General features: G+C 43.1%; 1 protein-coding gene across 1 annotated transcript in view; it reads right to left on the bottom strand.

The window, feature by feature from the left end:
* Positions 1-18,422, bottom strand: part of SACM1L (SAC1 like phosphatidylinositide phosphatase) — a 32,024-nt gene that overhangs the window by 3,180 nt on the left and 10,422 nt on the right. The window contains exons 5-19 of the mRNA XM_083404950.1: positions 18,203-18,352; positions 17,306-17,365; positions 15,355-15,388; positions 13,947-14,048; positions 12,302-12,387; positions 11,840-11,926; positions 10,550-10,618; positions 10,390-10,469; positions 8,908-9,006; positions 6,169-6,307; positions 5,877-5,946; positions 5,707-5,779; positions 4,324-4,417; positions 3,722-3,814; positions 521-578 (exon numbers count right to left, since the gene is read on the bottom strand). Of these exons, the coding sequence (XP_083261076.1) occupies positions 521-578; positions 3,722-3,814; positions 4,324-4,417; positions 5,707-5,779; positions 5,877-5,946; positions 6,169-6,307; positions 8,908-9,006; positions 10,390-10,469; positions 10,550-10,618; positions 11,840-11,926; positions 12,302-12,387; positions 13,947-14,048; positions 15,355-15,388; positions 17,306-17,365; positions 18,203-18,352 (1,294 nt within the window). The remainder of the gene's footprint in view (positions 1-520; positions 579-3,721; positions 3,815-4,323; positions 4,418-5,706; positions 5,780-5,876; positions 5,947-6,168; positions 6,308-8,907; positions 9,007-10,389; positions 10,470-10,549; positions 10,619-11,839; positions 11,927-12,301; positions 12,388-13,946; positions 14,049-15,354; positions 15,389-17,305; positions 17,366-18,202; positions 18,353-18,422) is intronic.

Here is an 18,422-nt window from a genome sequence, read left to right on the forward strand (position 1 = left end):
TGGTTATTTGGCCACCTAATCATTTTTACTAAGTCACTGCAAATACAGAGGTTAAAATCGGCTCTGCTATAGTTGAAATTCAGCTCCTAATACTTGAACAATATGAATTCTTGGCCACAAAAGTTTTTCCTGCGTGTACGTATGATGTCCCTTTGTTCTTGCTCTACATTTTCAGCAAATGAGGATTAAAACTATAGGCAATCTCGGTGTGGAAGATTCTGCTTTGGAGCAGAGGACAAGCTTGGGCAGCCTGCTGGTACCAAGGTCCTATGCTGCTTCAAGGGGTTTTTCCTGGAGTACACTGAACTCATAAAGATGAGGCTAGCCATCAGATTTTGTGACTTGTTTGCTACGATGCTTGTAAATTCTCACCCACAAACTGCCTGTGTCTAGCTCTGATGATACCCAACTGCAGAAAGAGCTCCTATAAAAACCTCTCGTTAACTTCCAAGAAGCTACTGCCATTGACTTATGTACACTATTGCTGTGAATTTCACGCACAGGTCAGATGATCACTTACCAGCCATAAGCAAACAGATAATGCACATCGAGAAAGCCACCACCATAATAATAGGCAACTGAGAAAGAAAATGGGGGGGAAACAGAATTAAAAGGCAATACATAATACTGTTTCACAGCTCAGTTATACACAAAGTAGAGAGTATGGTGCTAGCACATCAGTAATCTTAACACGCCAATCTGATCAGAAACAGGAGTTATTCTGAGCATACCCCATTTTCAGAAATGTTTCATACACCAACAACTTTATTCTGGCATAACTCTCAGGGTTGTTTCGTCAGATGCAATCAGCTTCAACAAAACCTTACGCCATAATTTGGCAGCCTTTAAAATACAGGAGGAATCCTCCTTTGTTGTAGGAAAAGCTAGTCACCACATCTAACTTGCTGCAATGTATTAAACCCTGTTGTGCAGCACAAAGGATATTGTATGGGACTTTTGGACATTAAACATGTGCTACAGAAAACAAAGAACGTTCATTTCTGCAAAGTTTGCATGCGTTGCAGGAACAGGTGCAGGCACTGGTTCCAGAACAGCTTGGTTGTATTTGGCTCTATGAAAACTTAGTGAAGTTGGGCGAGGAACAGGATTTCTGCCCTCTAACGTTCTGCCAGCCCTTCTGATTCCTGCTCATTTCCTCCCTGTGCTATTTTCACCAGAGTCCATCTCACTCCCACTGTTTCTCGCATTACCTGCTGAGCTCACAAACTGTATTCCAAGCACCAAAGAACAACTCTGTTGGTGGAGAAGGATCTTGGGGTGATGGGTTTGAGCCCCACATTGGGAAAAAGATTCCTCGCATTGGAGGGAGTGGACTAGATGCCTCTTGTGGTCTCTGACACTCTACAATTCTATGATTCCATAGCGTGGCCACACAGGCATTACTTCCCACACCCCACCTTTCTATGCCTGGCAGGGTTGTGATGAGCCTTAGGCTTGCATGCTTCCTCTCACACTATGCAGAAATGAATGACTGCCTAGGAACCCTGCATACACCATATCGACTTCTGAAGAAAGGTAGCACGTATAAGAAACAAAAAACAGTGCGTTTGACTTCCCCCTGCTCTTCAGATGTATAGAAAAGTTTCAGTATTGCAGTTTACTGCCTGGTGCCTGTAAAGGTAAAGGACCCCTGGACGGTTAAGTCCAGTCAAAGGCGACTATGGGGCGTGGTGCTCATCTCGCTTCAGATCATGTGGCCAGCATGACTAAACTGCTTCTGGCGCAAAGGAACACCGTGACGGAAACCAGAACGCATGGAAACGCCGTTTACCTTGCCGCCACAGTGGTACCTATTTATCTGCTTGCACTGGCATGCTTTCGAACTGCTAGGTTGGCAGGAGCTTGGACAGAGCAACGGGAGCTCACCCTGTCGCGGGGGTTCAAACCGCCGACCTTCCGATCAGCAAGCCCAAGAGGCTCAGTGGTTTAGACCACAGCTCCACCCACATCCCACTGGTGCCTGTAACTGTGTAGGAAGATGTCTGTCTTTAGCCCATGACAGCAAAAACTAAAGCAGAGCATCCTCCTGCCTCCATTTGTCTGGATTTCCAGGGGGCTACGGAGAGGTCACAGCACTAGGGTTTGCCAAGTGGGCAGAGGCTACAGGTGACCAATCGCCTTCCTATCTTATCTTCATTTGGTTGCAAGTGGCCAATAACCAGGTGCAAAGTGCAAAATGTGCCTGTTGAATTTCGAACAGAAATCATGTGGGTCAGGAAAGCGCACATCTCAGGCATCACAGACAGGGGTTAAAGAGGTGTGTGTTTAGGAGACGTGTGTGCAGACCAGCCCTTGCTAACCTGGCGTCCTCCAGATGTTTTAGATGACATCTCTGCAAGCACAGCTGGCTGAGAATTGTGGTCCAAAACATCTGGAGGGCACCAGTCTGCAGAAAGCTGATCTCTGTTCTGCCTGCCACACGTTCTGCAGCATTAACAGCAGCTATTGTGAAATTCACACACGCAAAAACCCCTTTGCTTGCTTCTCCATGCAGAAATCTCTACAGAGAACAGCTGCTGATACTTGCCCACAATTCCAAGCGCACCTGAAGTTTTGCTAATAGTGCTTCTATTTTTAGCCTCCTTATTGATCACGAGCAGAAAACAACAGCTAGCTCCCCGATGCTCACACAAGTACTGCGACAGCTGTGAAACGCCGCCTGCGGGAAGCCAGCCAAGGAAGAGCTGGGCTCTCAGTCCCATCTTTGTTAAAAGTCACACCTGCAATCCCACTGCTGCACTGCTGGGCCATCAGAAAACTGCCCAAGTGGCAGGGGAGAGTCTGGAGGTTCAAAGAGGGTCACCGGTAGATCATGCCCCCCCCCCAGTACACTTTACATCTCTGAGGCTTATTTGGAGTGCTGCTGAAACAGCACAGGCAGTTACTGCCTCAGTTTACAGTACAGGGAGCAGCACCAAAACAACAGGGGAAAGGTGCCTCTTGTGCCAAGAGCCTAGCACGCCATCCTATTCTGCTCAGCTGCAGAGAACAGGATCAGTTCTATATCTCAGCCACTGTATATTGTAGGATGGTGTCATAGCTAGGTTTTACATGCATGAAATCAGAGTTCAGATCCCTGCTGGACTGTTTTGTGGGTGCACTAAGCCTTGGTCTAGTGCTGTGTGGACAAGTTCTGGGCTTGCGCACTCCCAGCCAGCCGGGAGGAAGATTTCTGCCCAGTTAACTTTCAGCTTCAAAGAACGCCAACACTGCATGCAAACCAGAAATCCTTGTTTAAAACCAACAGTGGGTTCCTGCTAAACAAGCCAACATCATTTGTTTAGTAATTAACCGCTGTTTGTTTTTCAACTAGGATTTGGGGTATATGCAAAGCCACGATTCTGTTTCAAAGAAAATAAACTCGGTAAGAATCTTCCTCATTGTTATGCAAGGGGAGGAGAGAACATTAGGTGAGACGCTATCCTCTGGACAGCAAGTAACTATCTCCCAAATCTGCTTGAGAGCCCAGGAACAGAGGGATACAAGTCCAATACTGGACACACAGGTTTTTTTTCACTAGCCCCAAATGTAAGCCATGAAAGTTGCTCTACTCTTTGCAAAAGCCAAACCAGGGCTTCAGTTCCAGTAAGTAAAATGCAAAATACATGCAACCACAACACATTGTTAATCTTAGCCTGATTCAACTAAGTTTAAATAGTGTTATATAAAGATAAGCTCACAAAAATGGAAAAACCCTTACAGCCAAAAATTTCCAGTCTTTCTGCACATGAAGAGGACTGAGAGAATCGACTTCATCCACCGAATAGTTTCCAAGAAAAAGATCTATAGCGTCCTGCAAAGCAATCCAGAGTTAAACGGTTGAGAATCAAGTCCCATATTAACCTACTCGGCACCACCAAAACCCACCCTCCAGTTACTGTACTCTGCCCATTTGTCATCTAAAAAGTTCCAACTTTTCTTCTGACAGCTTTCCTTCCCCACTTGCAGGCCATCTTTCCAGTGACTTCAAGGTGCCTCTGATGAAAGGTCTCCTCTTCCAGTTCTATACATTACACCTAAGCTTCTCCAAATGCGCTTGCCATTTGCTGGCTTGTCAAATGTCACGTCCCTCTCCTTTGTTGCCTCCCTCCTTCCACTTCTTGGAATCCTTTCCAACATGATAGTAGCCACGTCCTCACTGCAATTTTTACGACTCCCTGACCTCACCACACACGGGAACCCCCCGCTTCCATAAGCCCTGGAGCAGAGTGACCACGGATTTTTCGTTCCTTTCAACGCACAGCGCACTTTTCAAGCTAAATAAAAAGCAACCGGAAAAGCCAAATGCTAGGAAGTTCTTACCTGTCTGAATCCATCGGAAAAGTTGTTTTTGTAGTAGCGAATGAGTGAGTTCCAACCATCCATCAGGAGGCCCCACTGAGTTCTCTTCCCAGTTCTATTAAAAGGGGGGAAAAAAGACGACTTTCAGTATTACAGAAAAATATAATAAAAGCAGACATTTTCAACAGGGAAAATTGAAATCTGTTGCTTATAAGGAACTGGTCTAATATTGGTAGTGGTAGGAGCACCAGGGAGGGGTGTGTGTCTTCACTCTCTACCCCCAAACTGAAAAGGTAGGCCTCAAATCCTCTAGCCTTTCTTTTATAACCAAAGCACTTTTTCCAGTTCAACCCAATTTCCCCCTCCCCACCACCAAGGGCTCCACAGTAAGGCCTCTCGTGATTTCAAAAATAAACCCTTCAGAGAGTTCCTCCCTTTCACACATTTGCACAAATGGTCCAGATACTAGCATGGACTCTGTAGCGATGTTTTATCCTCATTTATTCATAATCTGGACTAACGATTCTTATCAAGGTTGTATTTAGCCTGAGAAAATATGCAGCTGATGGAGGAATTTAGCTGCGGAACAGCTGCCTGTATAAACAGCATACGACAAAGATACTATTTTCATTTAAGATGGTAGCAAGGGAAGTTGCCAAGAGCAGTAAAAATGTGGAAAGTTACAGCCATTCACATTATAAGCCTAAATCAGGGTAGTCCAACGTGCGGCCCCCAAGGCCTTTTGGGTGGCCCTTGGTAGCATTTGACAATCCCCAGCCCCTGCTTCACAGCGCTCATGCTACCTTCCCAAAGCTGGGAAAGAGAGTCGCTGGGATTTGGGAACGATGCTTGAGGGCTCTGACAGGGTCCTAGAGTCCACCTCCTTCCCGAAGTCTAGTTAGCGCTTTGCCAGCTTTGGGAAGAAGGTGGGAGGGCTTTAGGACCCTGCCAGAGGTAGGTGTCAAATTTTGGCCTCACTCTCTACCCCCACAGGACAAAGCAGTGTGCAGCCCTTGGGCTCCATGTTGGAAAACTCTTGTGGCCCATTTGGTATGAAATGTTGCACCACCCTGGTCTAGATAAATAAAACAGAAGCACTAAGTAACAGAGGTAGTATTTTCGACATAGCATATTTGCTGGCTTTATGCTATTTTATAGTTTTATTCTGCTTTTATTTTAGTGATTAACGGCTGCACACTGCTTTGAGAATCCTAATAGCTTGGTTGAACGAGATACAATTTTTCAAATTATTTCTAGATAAGCCTCAGGGTCCCTTCCCACTCTATGATTCTATGTACGGTAATACGCAGCAACTATGGAAGCAAGTTCAAAGTGAACAACAGGTAACTGCTCTTAGTGAAGTTACAATACATTTTATCCCAAGAAAGATTGGTTCAAACTTGCCTCGTGTAGTCTGTCTTTAAGGCACCCGTTCCGGCGTATTGTTTGGCACATGCATTCGCATTATCGGCCCAAGCTATGAACAGAGAACATTTTTTCCCCCTTTAAAAAGAGACTCCAGATAAGATGCTCATAAAAGTAAAGTTGGCTTGGTGACTAAAACCAAAACCTACCATTTTTATAAAGCTTCTCAAATTCTGCTTGTTCTTCAATTCTCTGGCCAACATGCAAAACGCCTAATCTCTGCAACGACAACAGAAACTGTTACTGTATGAAAACGGGACCATTTTAATGTGCCAGAAAAAGCACGTTCCATAAACTTGAAATAGGAGCTTCACCTCTATGTAGACATTTGCACTATGTAAATATAGAATATTTTGCTTTATCGAATTTCTAGAAGGCCAGCAACATCCCTTTACACGCAGCTTTTAAAGGGAAACGGAGAGACTAGGAGGCAATCACCACCTGAAGTTGTGCTTGGAGAGAGCGCCGTGCCAGAAGGCTTTGAATCACATTCGTCCGGTCCAGGCAGTCCATACAATTGCTGCGGAATGTCCCTTCCTGCTGCATCACCACCTTCCCATCAGAATCAACCAGAAAGTAGCTGAAATACACAAGGGAGCTTGCCTAAGAATTCACAAAATACCACTTTTACATTTTTTGTTGAAACGCTGCTACAGCTGTAGCATCAGCAAAGAAAAAGTAGTAGTAGTAGACTTTATTTGCATAGCTGACAGGCCATAGCATCAAAGGACAAACACCAACAAAATACATTACAGTGGTGCCTCGCAAGACGAAATTAATTCGTTCCGCGAGTTTTTTCGTTGTGCGAGTTTTTTCGTCTTGCGAAGCACCACTGCATTTAAACACTGACAACGGTGGGGAGGGGCGGGGAGAAGCAGGACAGCTGCCGCAGCCGGTACCTCAGACTCACCCGCACGTTGTGGCCGTGCGACGCGGCTGCTGGAGGGCGGCGGGGCTCAGGAGCGCGACTCCAGGGAGAGAGAAGCGCTGGCGGCAACGGCTCTCTGAGGGGAGCGCGGGAGGGGGGTGGGCAGCGGCGCGAGGCACTAACCGTCAGCTGGAAGGTGGGAGGGAGCTGGAGGAGCCGTCAGAAGGAAGGTGGGAGGGAGCCGGAGGAGCGGGGAAGCAAGTGTGCGTGCGTGCAGTGACCATCGCCATGACACGAGAGGCAGGGCTGTTTCGTCTAGCGAAGCAAGCCCTTAGGGAAATCCGTCTTGCGAAGCACCTCAGAAAACGAAAAACTCTTTCGTCTTGCGAGTTTTTCGTCTTGCGAGGCATTCGTCTTGTGGGGCACCACTGTACAAATATAGTTACCATAAAATCTTGTGATCTATTAAAATCCTAGGTAAATTAATAATCTCAGTTCTTAAAACCTGGCAGAAGTAATAAAATAATAATAATAAAACATAATGATAATAATCATAAGATCCTAGGCGAGGAATCCGGGTGACGAGACTGGTGTCATTCAGATAGCAGCTCTCAGTCTCATTGCTCTCTCGATAAATTTGGCAACCTTCTCTGTTGTTGAGCTGTTCTGGTCGGCTAGGAGTGAGAACAATTTGGCTTCGCAAGAGCGGCCAGGGATGGCAGATAGGAGCGGCGTAATGGTCTCGTCCCTGAGATCTTTATATAGGGAGCAAGACAAGAGAACGTGTGACACCGTCTCTATATAGCCAGCTCCACAGGGGCAGAGGCGGTTCTCGAATGGAATTTTTTGATATCTACCTTCAAAAACAGCTGAGGGTAACATATTTAGTCTGGCCAGTGTAAAGGCCCGTCTGAGTTTTGGAATGGTTAAGGTAGACAAATAAGGTGCCTGAAAATCAAAGTGGGAGCATTTTTTGTTGAAACGCTACTACAGCTGTAGCATCAGCAAAGGAAAATATTTCTGATGGTTTTCCAGAATATTTTTTTTTAAAAAAGAAAATAATCCCAAAACAATCACCTTAACTTTAGAGTTTTCCCACAGACTCTGAAGTATCGCTGGTTAAGTGCACCATGAACAAGTTTTGCTTAGATCACAAAGGTTGCAATCATCTAACTATTTAATCATTCTACTTTTCATTTCTCTTACTAAAAACACCTGCCAAGATGCGCTTTTTAATATCTTTCAAGACCAGATGTCTGAAATGACTGCCAGGATCCCCAGAGAAGGAAAACTGTTCCACGTGCCCAAGTTATTCCGGACTTGTTTCTTGAAAGCAGCCTCCAGGCCATGTTCAAAATCAAGGAGAGACCCAAAAGCTGCTTGCAGTACAGCATAAATGTCTGCGAATTAAAGTAAAAAGATCACATGCTCTTGGCCTCTAGACCCTGGTTCACTAATACTCAGAGCCTGTTTTAGAGGAGAGACAAACTAGCGCAAGGCAATAGTTGGCTGTTGCCCACAATGCATCTGGAAAATGCATTTTCTGATTCTCATGAGAAAACAAGGTTCTCATTACAGAATCTGGATTAACGTTTCATCCCTCTCCTTCTATTGAAATTTATAAGATGTCCTACTAAAAGCTATGTGTATTATTTATTATGACTGATCTTGAACATCCATACTAAATTCTAATTCAAAGAGCAGTGTTTTAAAAGGAAGTGTTCTGTTAATAATAAACACGTCCCAGGAACTCAAAGGGCTTCCTGTTCCGTAGAGGTGTTTTAATCTTGTTAGGACATGGAATTCAATTCTGAGATTTCTGCTGGTTAGCCTTTGGAGATTTATCCATTCTCAGAAATCAAAATGTGCTAACTTTGTAACCAAGCGCAGTTGTCTCTGGTTTAAGATTTTAAATGGAACACATCTTTGCAGTGAACACCAGCTTTATATTTAAAAAATGGCCAACTATAATGATGCCGTATTAGCAAGATCCTTATACCGTTGTGTAGAAATGGGAAAAGAAGCCACACAAGTTCAGAGGATCTAGTTTAGGTAAATCCAAAGGGAAGTTAAGTTTCTATTAAATCAATGCAGTTAATTTCAGCCCAGATCACTGATTGTTGATATAATCTCCCTTAAGAATCACTACAACCATGCAAATTTCTTTGGGACTAAGGCAGCAGTTTACTTTCAGTGTCTGCTGTGTACAAATCAAATTATTATGTAACGTCCACTAACCACAACTAAATGCCTGCACAGTGCAGTTGCATATGACAGGACTGTTGTTGTTGTTGTTTAGTCATTTATATTACCTCAATTCATCTTGCTGTTCAGCTAGTTGATCCATTAAAATCTGGAGCCGATCCCACCTCATATGACTGCATTCTTTGTGGAAATCGAATGCTACATATCTGGGCAGAGAAAGCGCATGTGAGTTAGGAAGCTATTCAGTATCTGAATTGGGATTGGGGCAGCGGACAGGGTGGGGGAATGGAAGGAGAGGGGCTGCAGCAGATAAAAGGTCAGAAAAATAAAAACTTGCATTATTAAGCAGTATGAGGTTCCCCTGATAAAGCATTTTCTCAAAAGGTACCAAGCATCATATCTAACTATGAAACAGGATTTTGCTTTTGGGATGGACAAAGGTCTCTGTTAGCAGGGGAGAAAAGTGGAGCTTGGAACTGTACACAAGTTTTTAAAAAGCATGCTCTGCCCACCTAAAAGGGTTAGTTGTTGAAAGATAACTCTTGCCAGCTTCACATGAAAGCGTAATGTGTTTTTTTCCAGAGTAAAAGGTTTTTGTTGGTGGTTTTTTTTTTACTGCAAACTGTCCAGTGAACTTACACTTTTTAGGTTGTGGGGTGGGAGGTGTTCAGTTTGCATTTTTCTTTCCAATTCAAGCAAACAAACTTTTGCCTGCAGTCTTCTCCAGCAACAGGCTTATAATCCTTAATTTCCCCTCCCAAATAAACATTTCCAAATCAAAAGCCACACAATGGCACTCTTGCATCTTGCCTCTCCTACTGTATGACATAAAGGTAAAGGGACCCCTGACCATTAGGTCCAGTCGTGGCCAACTCTGGGGTTGAGGTGCGTGTCTCGCTTTGTTGGCTGAGGGAGCTGGCATACAGCTTCCGGACTGTATGACATGACCACCCTTATATTTGACAGTTTGCTTGGAGGGGATCTTCCTCCATCCCAGGACAGCCAGCTACCTACCATCCTCATGGATCTCTCCACCCAGCCAACCATGAACTCTTGTAACAACCATTCTACTTCCATTTCTCCATCTCTCATCTCTGAACTCCGGTGGTGGTCTTAATATGGGCATGCTCAGAATCTGCACAGGTTTACTCTTTATTTGTCGTGGTCCAGAAAGGGGATTCAAACTTTCTGGAGCAAGTTTTGCCCTAGCACATTTGTGTGTGTGCGCGCACGTGAGCGCAAACACATCTCTTTATCCTGTCCTTTGACAACAGAGAGGTGTGTTTCTGGGGCCCACACGATTCCTGTGACTGATCTGTTCCAATTCTTTTTTAATTTCTGCTTTTAAATTATTGTAACCTGCCCTGGGATTTGTGGTGAAGAATGGGTGATAGACAAATTAAAAAGAGGGACAGTAGTAAGCCGTGCGGTTTCATTTAAAGTCCTAAATAAAATCTGTGCAACTACAGAAAGCATGTTATCATTGAATTCACACAGAACTTGACAACTTCACATGCAGGTACAATTTTATGTCTAAACCAGGCAGTTGTTCTGATACTGATGCAAATACTGTTTCGTTTAGCATGTACCTGACCATTCCATTTCCCAAGCTGTTTACCATTTTTGAAAACGTTTGCTCAAGCGGCTTTTCTGAGCCCTTCTGGTTAACCTGCAAAGGAAGAAAAAGGTCACACGCAGCAGCGATAACATTTTCCTGAACTCAAATGTACAATTAAATTCAAATCTTACCAGGTTAACAATTATTTGCTTTCCATAGCTAATAATCTGACTGTCAAAGTGTCTTTGGAAGCCATCCATCTGAAAAAGAACATGGTACACTTTTTATTCAAAGTTTGGCCAAAGCGTCATGTTTTTGAGAATTTGTAGGGGGGGAAAAGGGGGGGGGGGCTTGCTCAATATTCAGTGAACATAGCAAAGGAATATTAAAAAGGTTCAAAGCAAATGGCAACACGTTCATGACTACTACAGATGTTAGATCATGCATTCATTGTTGTTATATTCTGAAATTAGCCAGAAAACTCATCAACCATCTCTGCCTGCCTACAGCTTTTTATCCACCCCACTCCACAGTTCTGCGTACACCTGCTCTGCCTCTCTTGATGTTGCTGTGTAACACCTTGAGCCAAACAGAAGACTGTCGGCCCAGGGGGCTGGGGCAGAAAGACCATAGGGGAAATCTTTTGATTTTGAACTCCTAGCTCTATTGACAGTTTAAGACACTAACTAATGTGCTTTTACACAAAAGAACATTCCAACGGCTCTTTGTTGGAACAGATCACTAGGACTGGGCAATATCTGGTTTTCAACACTGTGATACATCAGCAGCTAAACATCATGATACACTGGTATATCACAATATCTAAAATAAGGATGGAGGCATTAGCTGGTTTCATGTTTTTCCCCACACTGTGATTTTTGCATAGGATACGCACACACACATGATGATTTGCAATATATTGCCAGATCAAAAATTATGAAACCAATATGGATTTCAAACCAGCCCTATAGATCACTTTTGGAGCATTTCCCAGAAAACAGAAACTACTTGCTGCTTACAAAAGATTGTTAGCCTTTCAATGAGCAAACAATTAAGCAGGTAGTTCTTGAGTCCACATTAAATTCAAGTGTTTGGTCTTGGTCTTACCAGGCACCCTTGCCTGCTAATTGGCATGCATCAAGGTTCAGGCATTCCCAACCAAAGGACCTTGTGAGGCAACGCCAGCCATCCTGTTCTTGACCTATGGACTGGCCCCAAGCTTTCTTGGATTAAAAAAAAACCTCTTCAGTATATAGAGTGGTTCAGGGAAAATTAAGGACTAAAGTCTGTCTTTGAAGATGAGAGGACTGCTGCTTCAAGAGAAAACCTTCAAACCATATTGAGGAATACCTTAGGGAAAAAACACTCTGCAGAAGAGCAGCAACTACCTTAGGGATTTTTGCAAATGCATACAGCCATTAGCACCATATTAATATTAAACCCTCGCTGCAGATGGACAGGAAAAAATAAATAAAACATACATGATTTACTGTTTTGCTGATCTGTGGCTTTGGTTTATATTTGAGGTTTGGTCTCTGCGACCAGAAAAAAGGAATTGATCCACGTGTCTGGAAAACAAATAGAACAGAAAACTGAAGCATGCAATTGAATTGAAATACTTTATTTTCACTTGTACAACTTGTATACAATGCTATGTTATCAACACAACCTCCCTAATAACCTCTGCATCACATCTTTGAGCAGACTTGCATTAAGAGGGTAGAGGCAAAGACTAGTTATAAAAACCAAAATATAGGGCCTCAAACTTTCTGGGCTTTCTACACCAGACCAAAATGTTATCTGTCCCCCCAGGCTTTTGGTTAAATTTTTCAAGCTGCCTCCTGTGCTCCTTTTAAATTATCATTTGACTATGTTCCCTTAATTGTATTGTTCATCTTGATTCCTTTCTGATGAAGGGCTGTTGAGAAATTTCATAAACGTACCTGAACGAAAGATGCTTTGCTCCCATTGTAATGTACTATCTGTTCCGTTTCTACGAAGTTTGCTGCATGTCCTTCGGAATCAATACCTGCGAGATTAAGCAATTCAGAGTTATACCTGACTGTCTATAGCTCAAAGCCTTATTATCCACATCCTTCCATTTCATCATTTCTGCAAACATCAAGTACAATGAAACCAAGAACTTCCAATAGAACACTGTGTCCTGCAGAGGATTATTTATGTTGCATTTTTGTGCATTCATAAAATGTTGCATAGGCAGTGTGTTTCTGTTACTGGGTACAGCAGCTCTCCAAGTATTAAAGGACAAGTAGTGGAAGATACTTCGCCACCAATGAAACTACTTCAAGAAGATAATCATAGTCCAAGGAAAAAAACATGCAGTTAGCTCTCTGTATCCACTGGGGCTTTTTGTTTCACAAAAACAGTTTGTTAAATAGCAGCAATTGCAGAATTGTGAGGGGTGCTGTTCCAAGGTGGTGGGGGGGGGTGAGGTCGCTGCATTGAGTTGCACTTGCCATGGAGGGACAGAGAATGAATGAACTACCCCTTTCTTCCTTCCCCAAACAGCAACTATACAGACAAACTCCCTATTTATGTATGTTCAAGGCACACACGCACATCACCACAAACTGCCATGAAAAGGGGCAAAAATAGCAACCCCATAAGCCTTTGCACCAACCTTTGAGGCCTGCAGAGAGTTGTGTTTGAGCAAGGAGGTTTGGAGGGAGAGACTATGGTGTATTTTTTGTTTTTCAAAGGGTTTTTCAGGCGTGTTTTTTAGAGGGTGTTTGCAGTCTTTTTTAAAAAAATATATTTTTATTTTTATTTTCACAATTATACATTATCATCACATAAGTATAAAAGAAGAAACCACACACACAAAAATAGAAAACAAAACATTTCCCACACAATAGAATTAAATCCATATTTTGGGATTACTCAGATCCCTCAACAAAATGCAGGCTTTTTCAATGGTGTTCCCAATATACGCAATTTTTCTTAAACGGGTTGTGCCTTGGAACATACCCCCCGTTTAAAGGGGTATTTGCCAATAGATTGTGTGTGTGTGTGTGCGCACACATTTGCTGGTTTGTTTATTTTTACATGTGCATTTTCCTTCCTCCAAAGAGATATACTTTTATACACAAGCAACTTGAATCTGCATCAACGTGTGGAGATAGCAGAGGCACTTGGAGAACTGTTCAAAACTAAATCTGCATAGTATGCGGTAAAACACAACAACAGTTTCATCCTGTTAACAAGACTGCCTTTGGGGGCCTGTCCCACTCAAGGCAACTTACACAGAAGTGGGAAGGAGTCACTATGCTGACTTTTCAGCAGGTGGGTCACTGTTGCTTACCAGAAGGGGAAAAGAAGCAGGGAGGTCGGTGCGGTGCAAATGCACTAGCAGAAGCACTGGATTGGCTCTGCTGGAACATTTGCACCCTAGCAACCTCCTTGCCCCTTCCCCCTTTTGGTAAGCAACAGGGACTCACTTGCCAGGGAACTAGTATAGCAGTCCGTTGCCACTCAGCGAGTCATTTCGGGCCTTATGCATCCTTAATATACACCTTCCCATCATCGAGGTAGCACTACTAACAACCATTCGCGGTCCATGTGTCTTACCTCTTACATAGTAGCGCACGCCTGCTCTGAAACAACTTCTTCGGGAAATAAGAATCCAGTCAAAGTATTTTCCATTAATGGAACAAGAGTGCATGATAATGACTGATTGAAGGAGATGTGTTAAGGAATACACATGTGCACATTGACAACAGTCAATCCGAGAAGGGAGCGACAACAACCTTTCTCAGAATGGTTGAGATACAGGAATACGGACACAGAGCTGGAACACATACCATTACTTCCTTGACAGTAAAGCTTTCATCAGCTGAACGAGGAGAGAGGCAATGTTCAGGTATTCTCTCTTCTCTGAACTTCCAGATCTGTTCCAGAGGATTGTGGGACTCTCCAGAGCAGATTTAGTGAATCACTAAAAATTGCTTATCTCCCCTTTCCACTGATGGGAGCCTTATCATCAGCTAAGAGTCAATGTTGGATGCAATCCATGGAGAACATATTTTCTCCATTTCAAACTTCTTAACACTGAAGTTAAGAGCAAGCAACTTAATATCTATGAGTGCATGCATGATTAAAAAATACTGGGGTTTTTTTTTTGTTCGGAATAGAGGGGAAGAGAAATTTGCATTTCCCCTAAATTTCCAACTGGTTGGGAAAAAGAGATCTGTATAAACATTTTTATGAAGAAGCCATTATGTTGGGACTTCAAACCAAACCTGATAAATAGTATTTACTGCACTGCGCATACACCCACACACTAACTAAAGTGAACTCCAAGGGCATATTATGTAGCCAAAATACCACAATGCACACAGAAGCAGGTGGTGCAACCATGCTTGGGGGACCCCACAATACTTCAGAAAATCTGCAGAAAAACCCTAAGAGGCATCCCACCCCACCCCATTCCAAAAAACAAAAAACCAACCAACCAACCCGCCCAACGGACACTACTGAATGGCCATGTAATGCTGGTCAATTGTTTGGGGGAGAGGAGGGGAAGCCAACTGAAAACTAGAGTGGGGATTAGAAATGAAAAGCAATGGAGTTTTATGGAAGAAGGCTTGGCTCAACACTGAAGAGGAGCGCTCCACACGTCAGCATTTTGGTCTCACCGGCTAATATCTTAAACACAAATCATGACCCCTTCTTACATTGGAACTGAACAGCACAATTTTTTAATGTTCTAGCCAAGAAACAGTAAATAGTATTACTCAGCCAGCTCCTTTTCTCCCAGTCCCTGCAGTGCCGGGATGATGTTGTTTTTGGAGGGGGTAGCTTTTAGGATGAAGTTGGAAGTTTTAGAGGAGGCATTAAAAGATTGTTATGCTAAAAAGCTTTGGCATTTCCACCTTCAAGTTGCTCAGGTACCTCATTCTGTACAACTAGTGTGGAAGCAGCACTCTGCCAGGGCTCTAAATATTAATCGAATTGTGACAGAATCATGAAAAGATACATCCATGCATCACTGGAGTGGCAAACCTATGGATCTGTAAAACAAACATTTCACGGTTGAACCACCATATTTGAGTATTTGAAGACTTGCCCAAGCACTGGACATTGGAATGTTAACCAATACAGAATTTGGACAAACTAACAGTACAGCATTTACAGCATTTATTTACAGTAAAATGTTCTGTACTCACACTGTATGTACTTAGTGCCACCTGCTTGTAGCACACAGATCAATAATATACCTTAATTTTATCATGCTTTAGGTTTTTGACCCTCGCACATGCATTGTCTCCGTATCCTTTCAACCACCTTGCAAGGTAGATGGAACTTACTCCTTATTGCATATGCATGGAACGAAGGTGGCCACCTGGCATATTCCTACCAAAGTTGAGATTTGGGAGACAAAATGTGGAAGGGCAAAGCAAAGTAACTCCTTCTCACATGCAAGAGAAATAAACTTATACCTACACAGAAGAGGGATGTACAAGGGAAGAGTCTTGTTCAAAGTCCAAAAATAAGCATTCCTTAAAGGAACTTGTTTTCCGGAACTTATGTTATAAGATTTGGGATTTGTAACATGAAATTGTTTGAAAAACACATTAGTTGTTGTTGTAACTACAGTCGTGCCTTGGATCCTGAACGCCTTTGTACTCAGATGTTTTGGCTCCCGAATGCTGCAGTCCCAAATAATTGTTCCAGTTTACAAACGTTCTTTGGAACCCGAACGTCCAATGGGGCTTCCACGGCTTCTGATTGGCTACAGGAAGCTCCTGCAGCCAATCAGAAGCCACTCTTTGGTTTCCGAACATTTTGGAAGTTGAACGGACTTCCGGAATGGACTCCGTTCAACTTCCAAGGTACTACTATATGTACTCCACCTTGAGCACTTTGGAGGAAATGTGGGATATAAATGGAGTAATAAATAAAATGAGTGGCTTTGATGCTTGCATTTTCTTCTCTCTGAAGTGAAATTTAGACTAAGAGTTTCCCCAATTCTCTGCTCAGGTTCTTAGCTACAATGCTACACTAGTTCTTGGTTTAAGAAAAGGTTTCCTATTACCTACCAAACTTATGGCTCAGGCAAAACTTCAACCAGGGACTTCGCGACTCTAAGCTATTGGTAAAGAATGCTATCTGCTCCATGGCTAAATGCCGTTGGCTCAAAGCGTTAATTGTTGGATCGTACTATAAGGCAGCTAATCGCAGAACTAAGCATTTGTATGAACATAAAGAGCACAGGATAGGTGAGGTTTTTCCCCCTCCAACTGATAATAAAGCTGCAGGCTAGAAAGAGATTGTTTTCATCACTAACGGTTTCACAAGCTGCTATTTTGTTAAGCCGACAGTCTTAATGAATTGTTTGGCTCTCGGCAGCTGCTGTGACATCTCAAGGGAGATTTGTAGTATCTCTTGTAAAGGCAACATTCTGGGAGCCACCTCACCCAGATCCATTGGCAAACACTGTATTTGCAATTTGCTTACTGTCTGTTCACTGCTGAAAGGAATTAGGGTGGTTAGCTGACCTGCAAGGAATTAATACCACGTCTTGGCAAGGAAAAACTGTATCCTGCATGCATAATTGAGGACTCTTCTTATCGAGCTGTGCAAGACGTTGAATGAGTGAATTTGCTCTACACACGTCTTAATAGGAGGATGGCTGTCAAATTTAAGTTCCCAACACGTTTGGTTGGGAAAGATGCCTAGCAACCCCCACTTTATTAAGGTCTTTTTCAACTAGCACAAGCACTAGTGTTTCTGCTCCATTTAAAATAAAGGCTATTGGTTTCTGTAACGCTTATTACTATATAGTTTGCTACAACGATAAAAGACTTTGCATTTTATCACCAGCTGTTCTGCTCACATGAACCCAAAAGCAGGCCAGCTTTTATAGCTGTGTTTCGCCTATCTTCAACATTATGGAGATTATGCTCAGCAAAATGCATATACATTACCTCAGGCTGAGCAGCGAATTCTCTAAGGAGGTGCCCATTCCATACAAACCGAGGATCTGCCTGTAAGGAGTTGCATCATAGGGTAAATTTTAAACACCAAGGGTCTTGTTTACTTTCAGACAATGCTTTCCTGAAATGTGGCAGTAAGCCAATCCCTTTCCCATACCATCTAACAATTACAGAAACACACGCCTCTCTTCCCCAAAAAGAGTAAAACAAATCAGGTGGTAGATCAGTGGTTCGCAGAATAAATTCCCAAACTATCAATCTAAATTTTAATCAAATGGCTTTTGTTGCAAACAGGATATTACATAATAATACATTGCAACTTTTACAGTTTAAATAAATATAGAAAAGGTAAAGGACCCCTGGGAGGTTAAGTCCAGTCAAAGGCGACTATGGGGTTGTGGCACTCATCTTGCTCTCAGGCCGAGGGAGCCGGCGTTTGTCCACAGACAGCCTTCCAGGTCATGTGGCCAGCATGACTAAACCGCTTCTGGCGCAACACAACACCGTGACGGAAATCACAGCGCACAGAAATGCTGTTTACCTTCCTGTCGCAGTGGTACCTATTTATCTACTTGCACTGGAATGCTTTCGAACTGCTTGGCTGGCAGGAGCTGGGACTGAGTAACGGGAGCTCACCCCATCATGGGGATTCGAACTGCCAACCTTCTGATCGGCAAGACCAAGAGACTCTGGTTTAGACCACAGGGCCACCCGTGTCCTGACAGTTTAAATAAACACGCTATCATTCAGGTACTGAAAGACACATATCTTGTGTGTGTGTGTGTGTGTGTGTATATATATGTGTGTGCATGTATATATGTGTGTGTGTGTGTGTGTGTGTGTGTGTGTATATATATTTAGTTGGCAATAAACTGTATCCTTTCTTACCCTTTCTAGCAAGCTCATTTCTTGGAACTCCGGGCTGGTATTAGCCAACCGTTGTAAAGTGTGCGTTAAGTCGTATGTCGTAGAGAAATAAAATCCGTCCACACTCAATACATGGCTAATCATTGATAAAAAGACTTTATTGTCCTGTAACTGTTAAAAAGGGAAAGCATTATTATTCGCCACACTGTCTCTAATTTCCCCTCCTGGTTATTACAAGTTT

This window comes from Podarcis tiliguerta (assembly GCF_965153285.1).
Source record: "Podarcis tiliguerta genome assembly, chromosome: 12".
In the NCBI taxonomy this organism is placed as follows: Eukaryota; Metazoa; Chordata; class Lepidosauria; order Squamata; family Lacertidae; genus Podarcis; species Podarcis tiliguerta.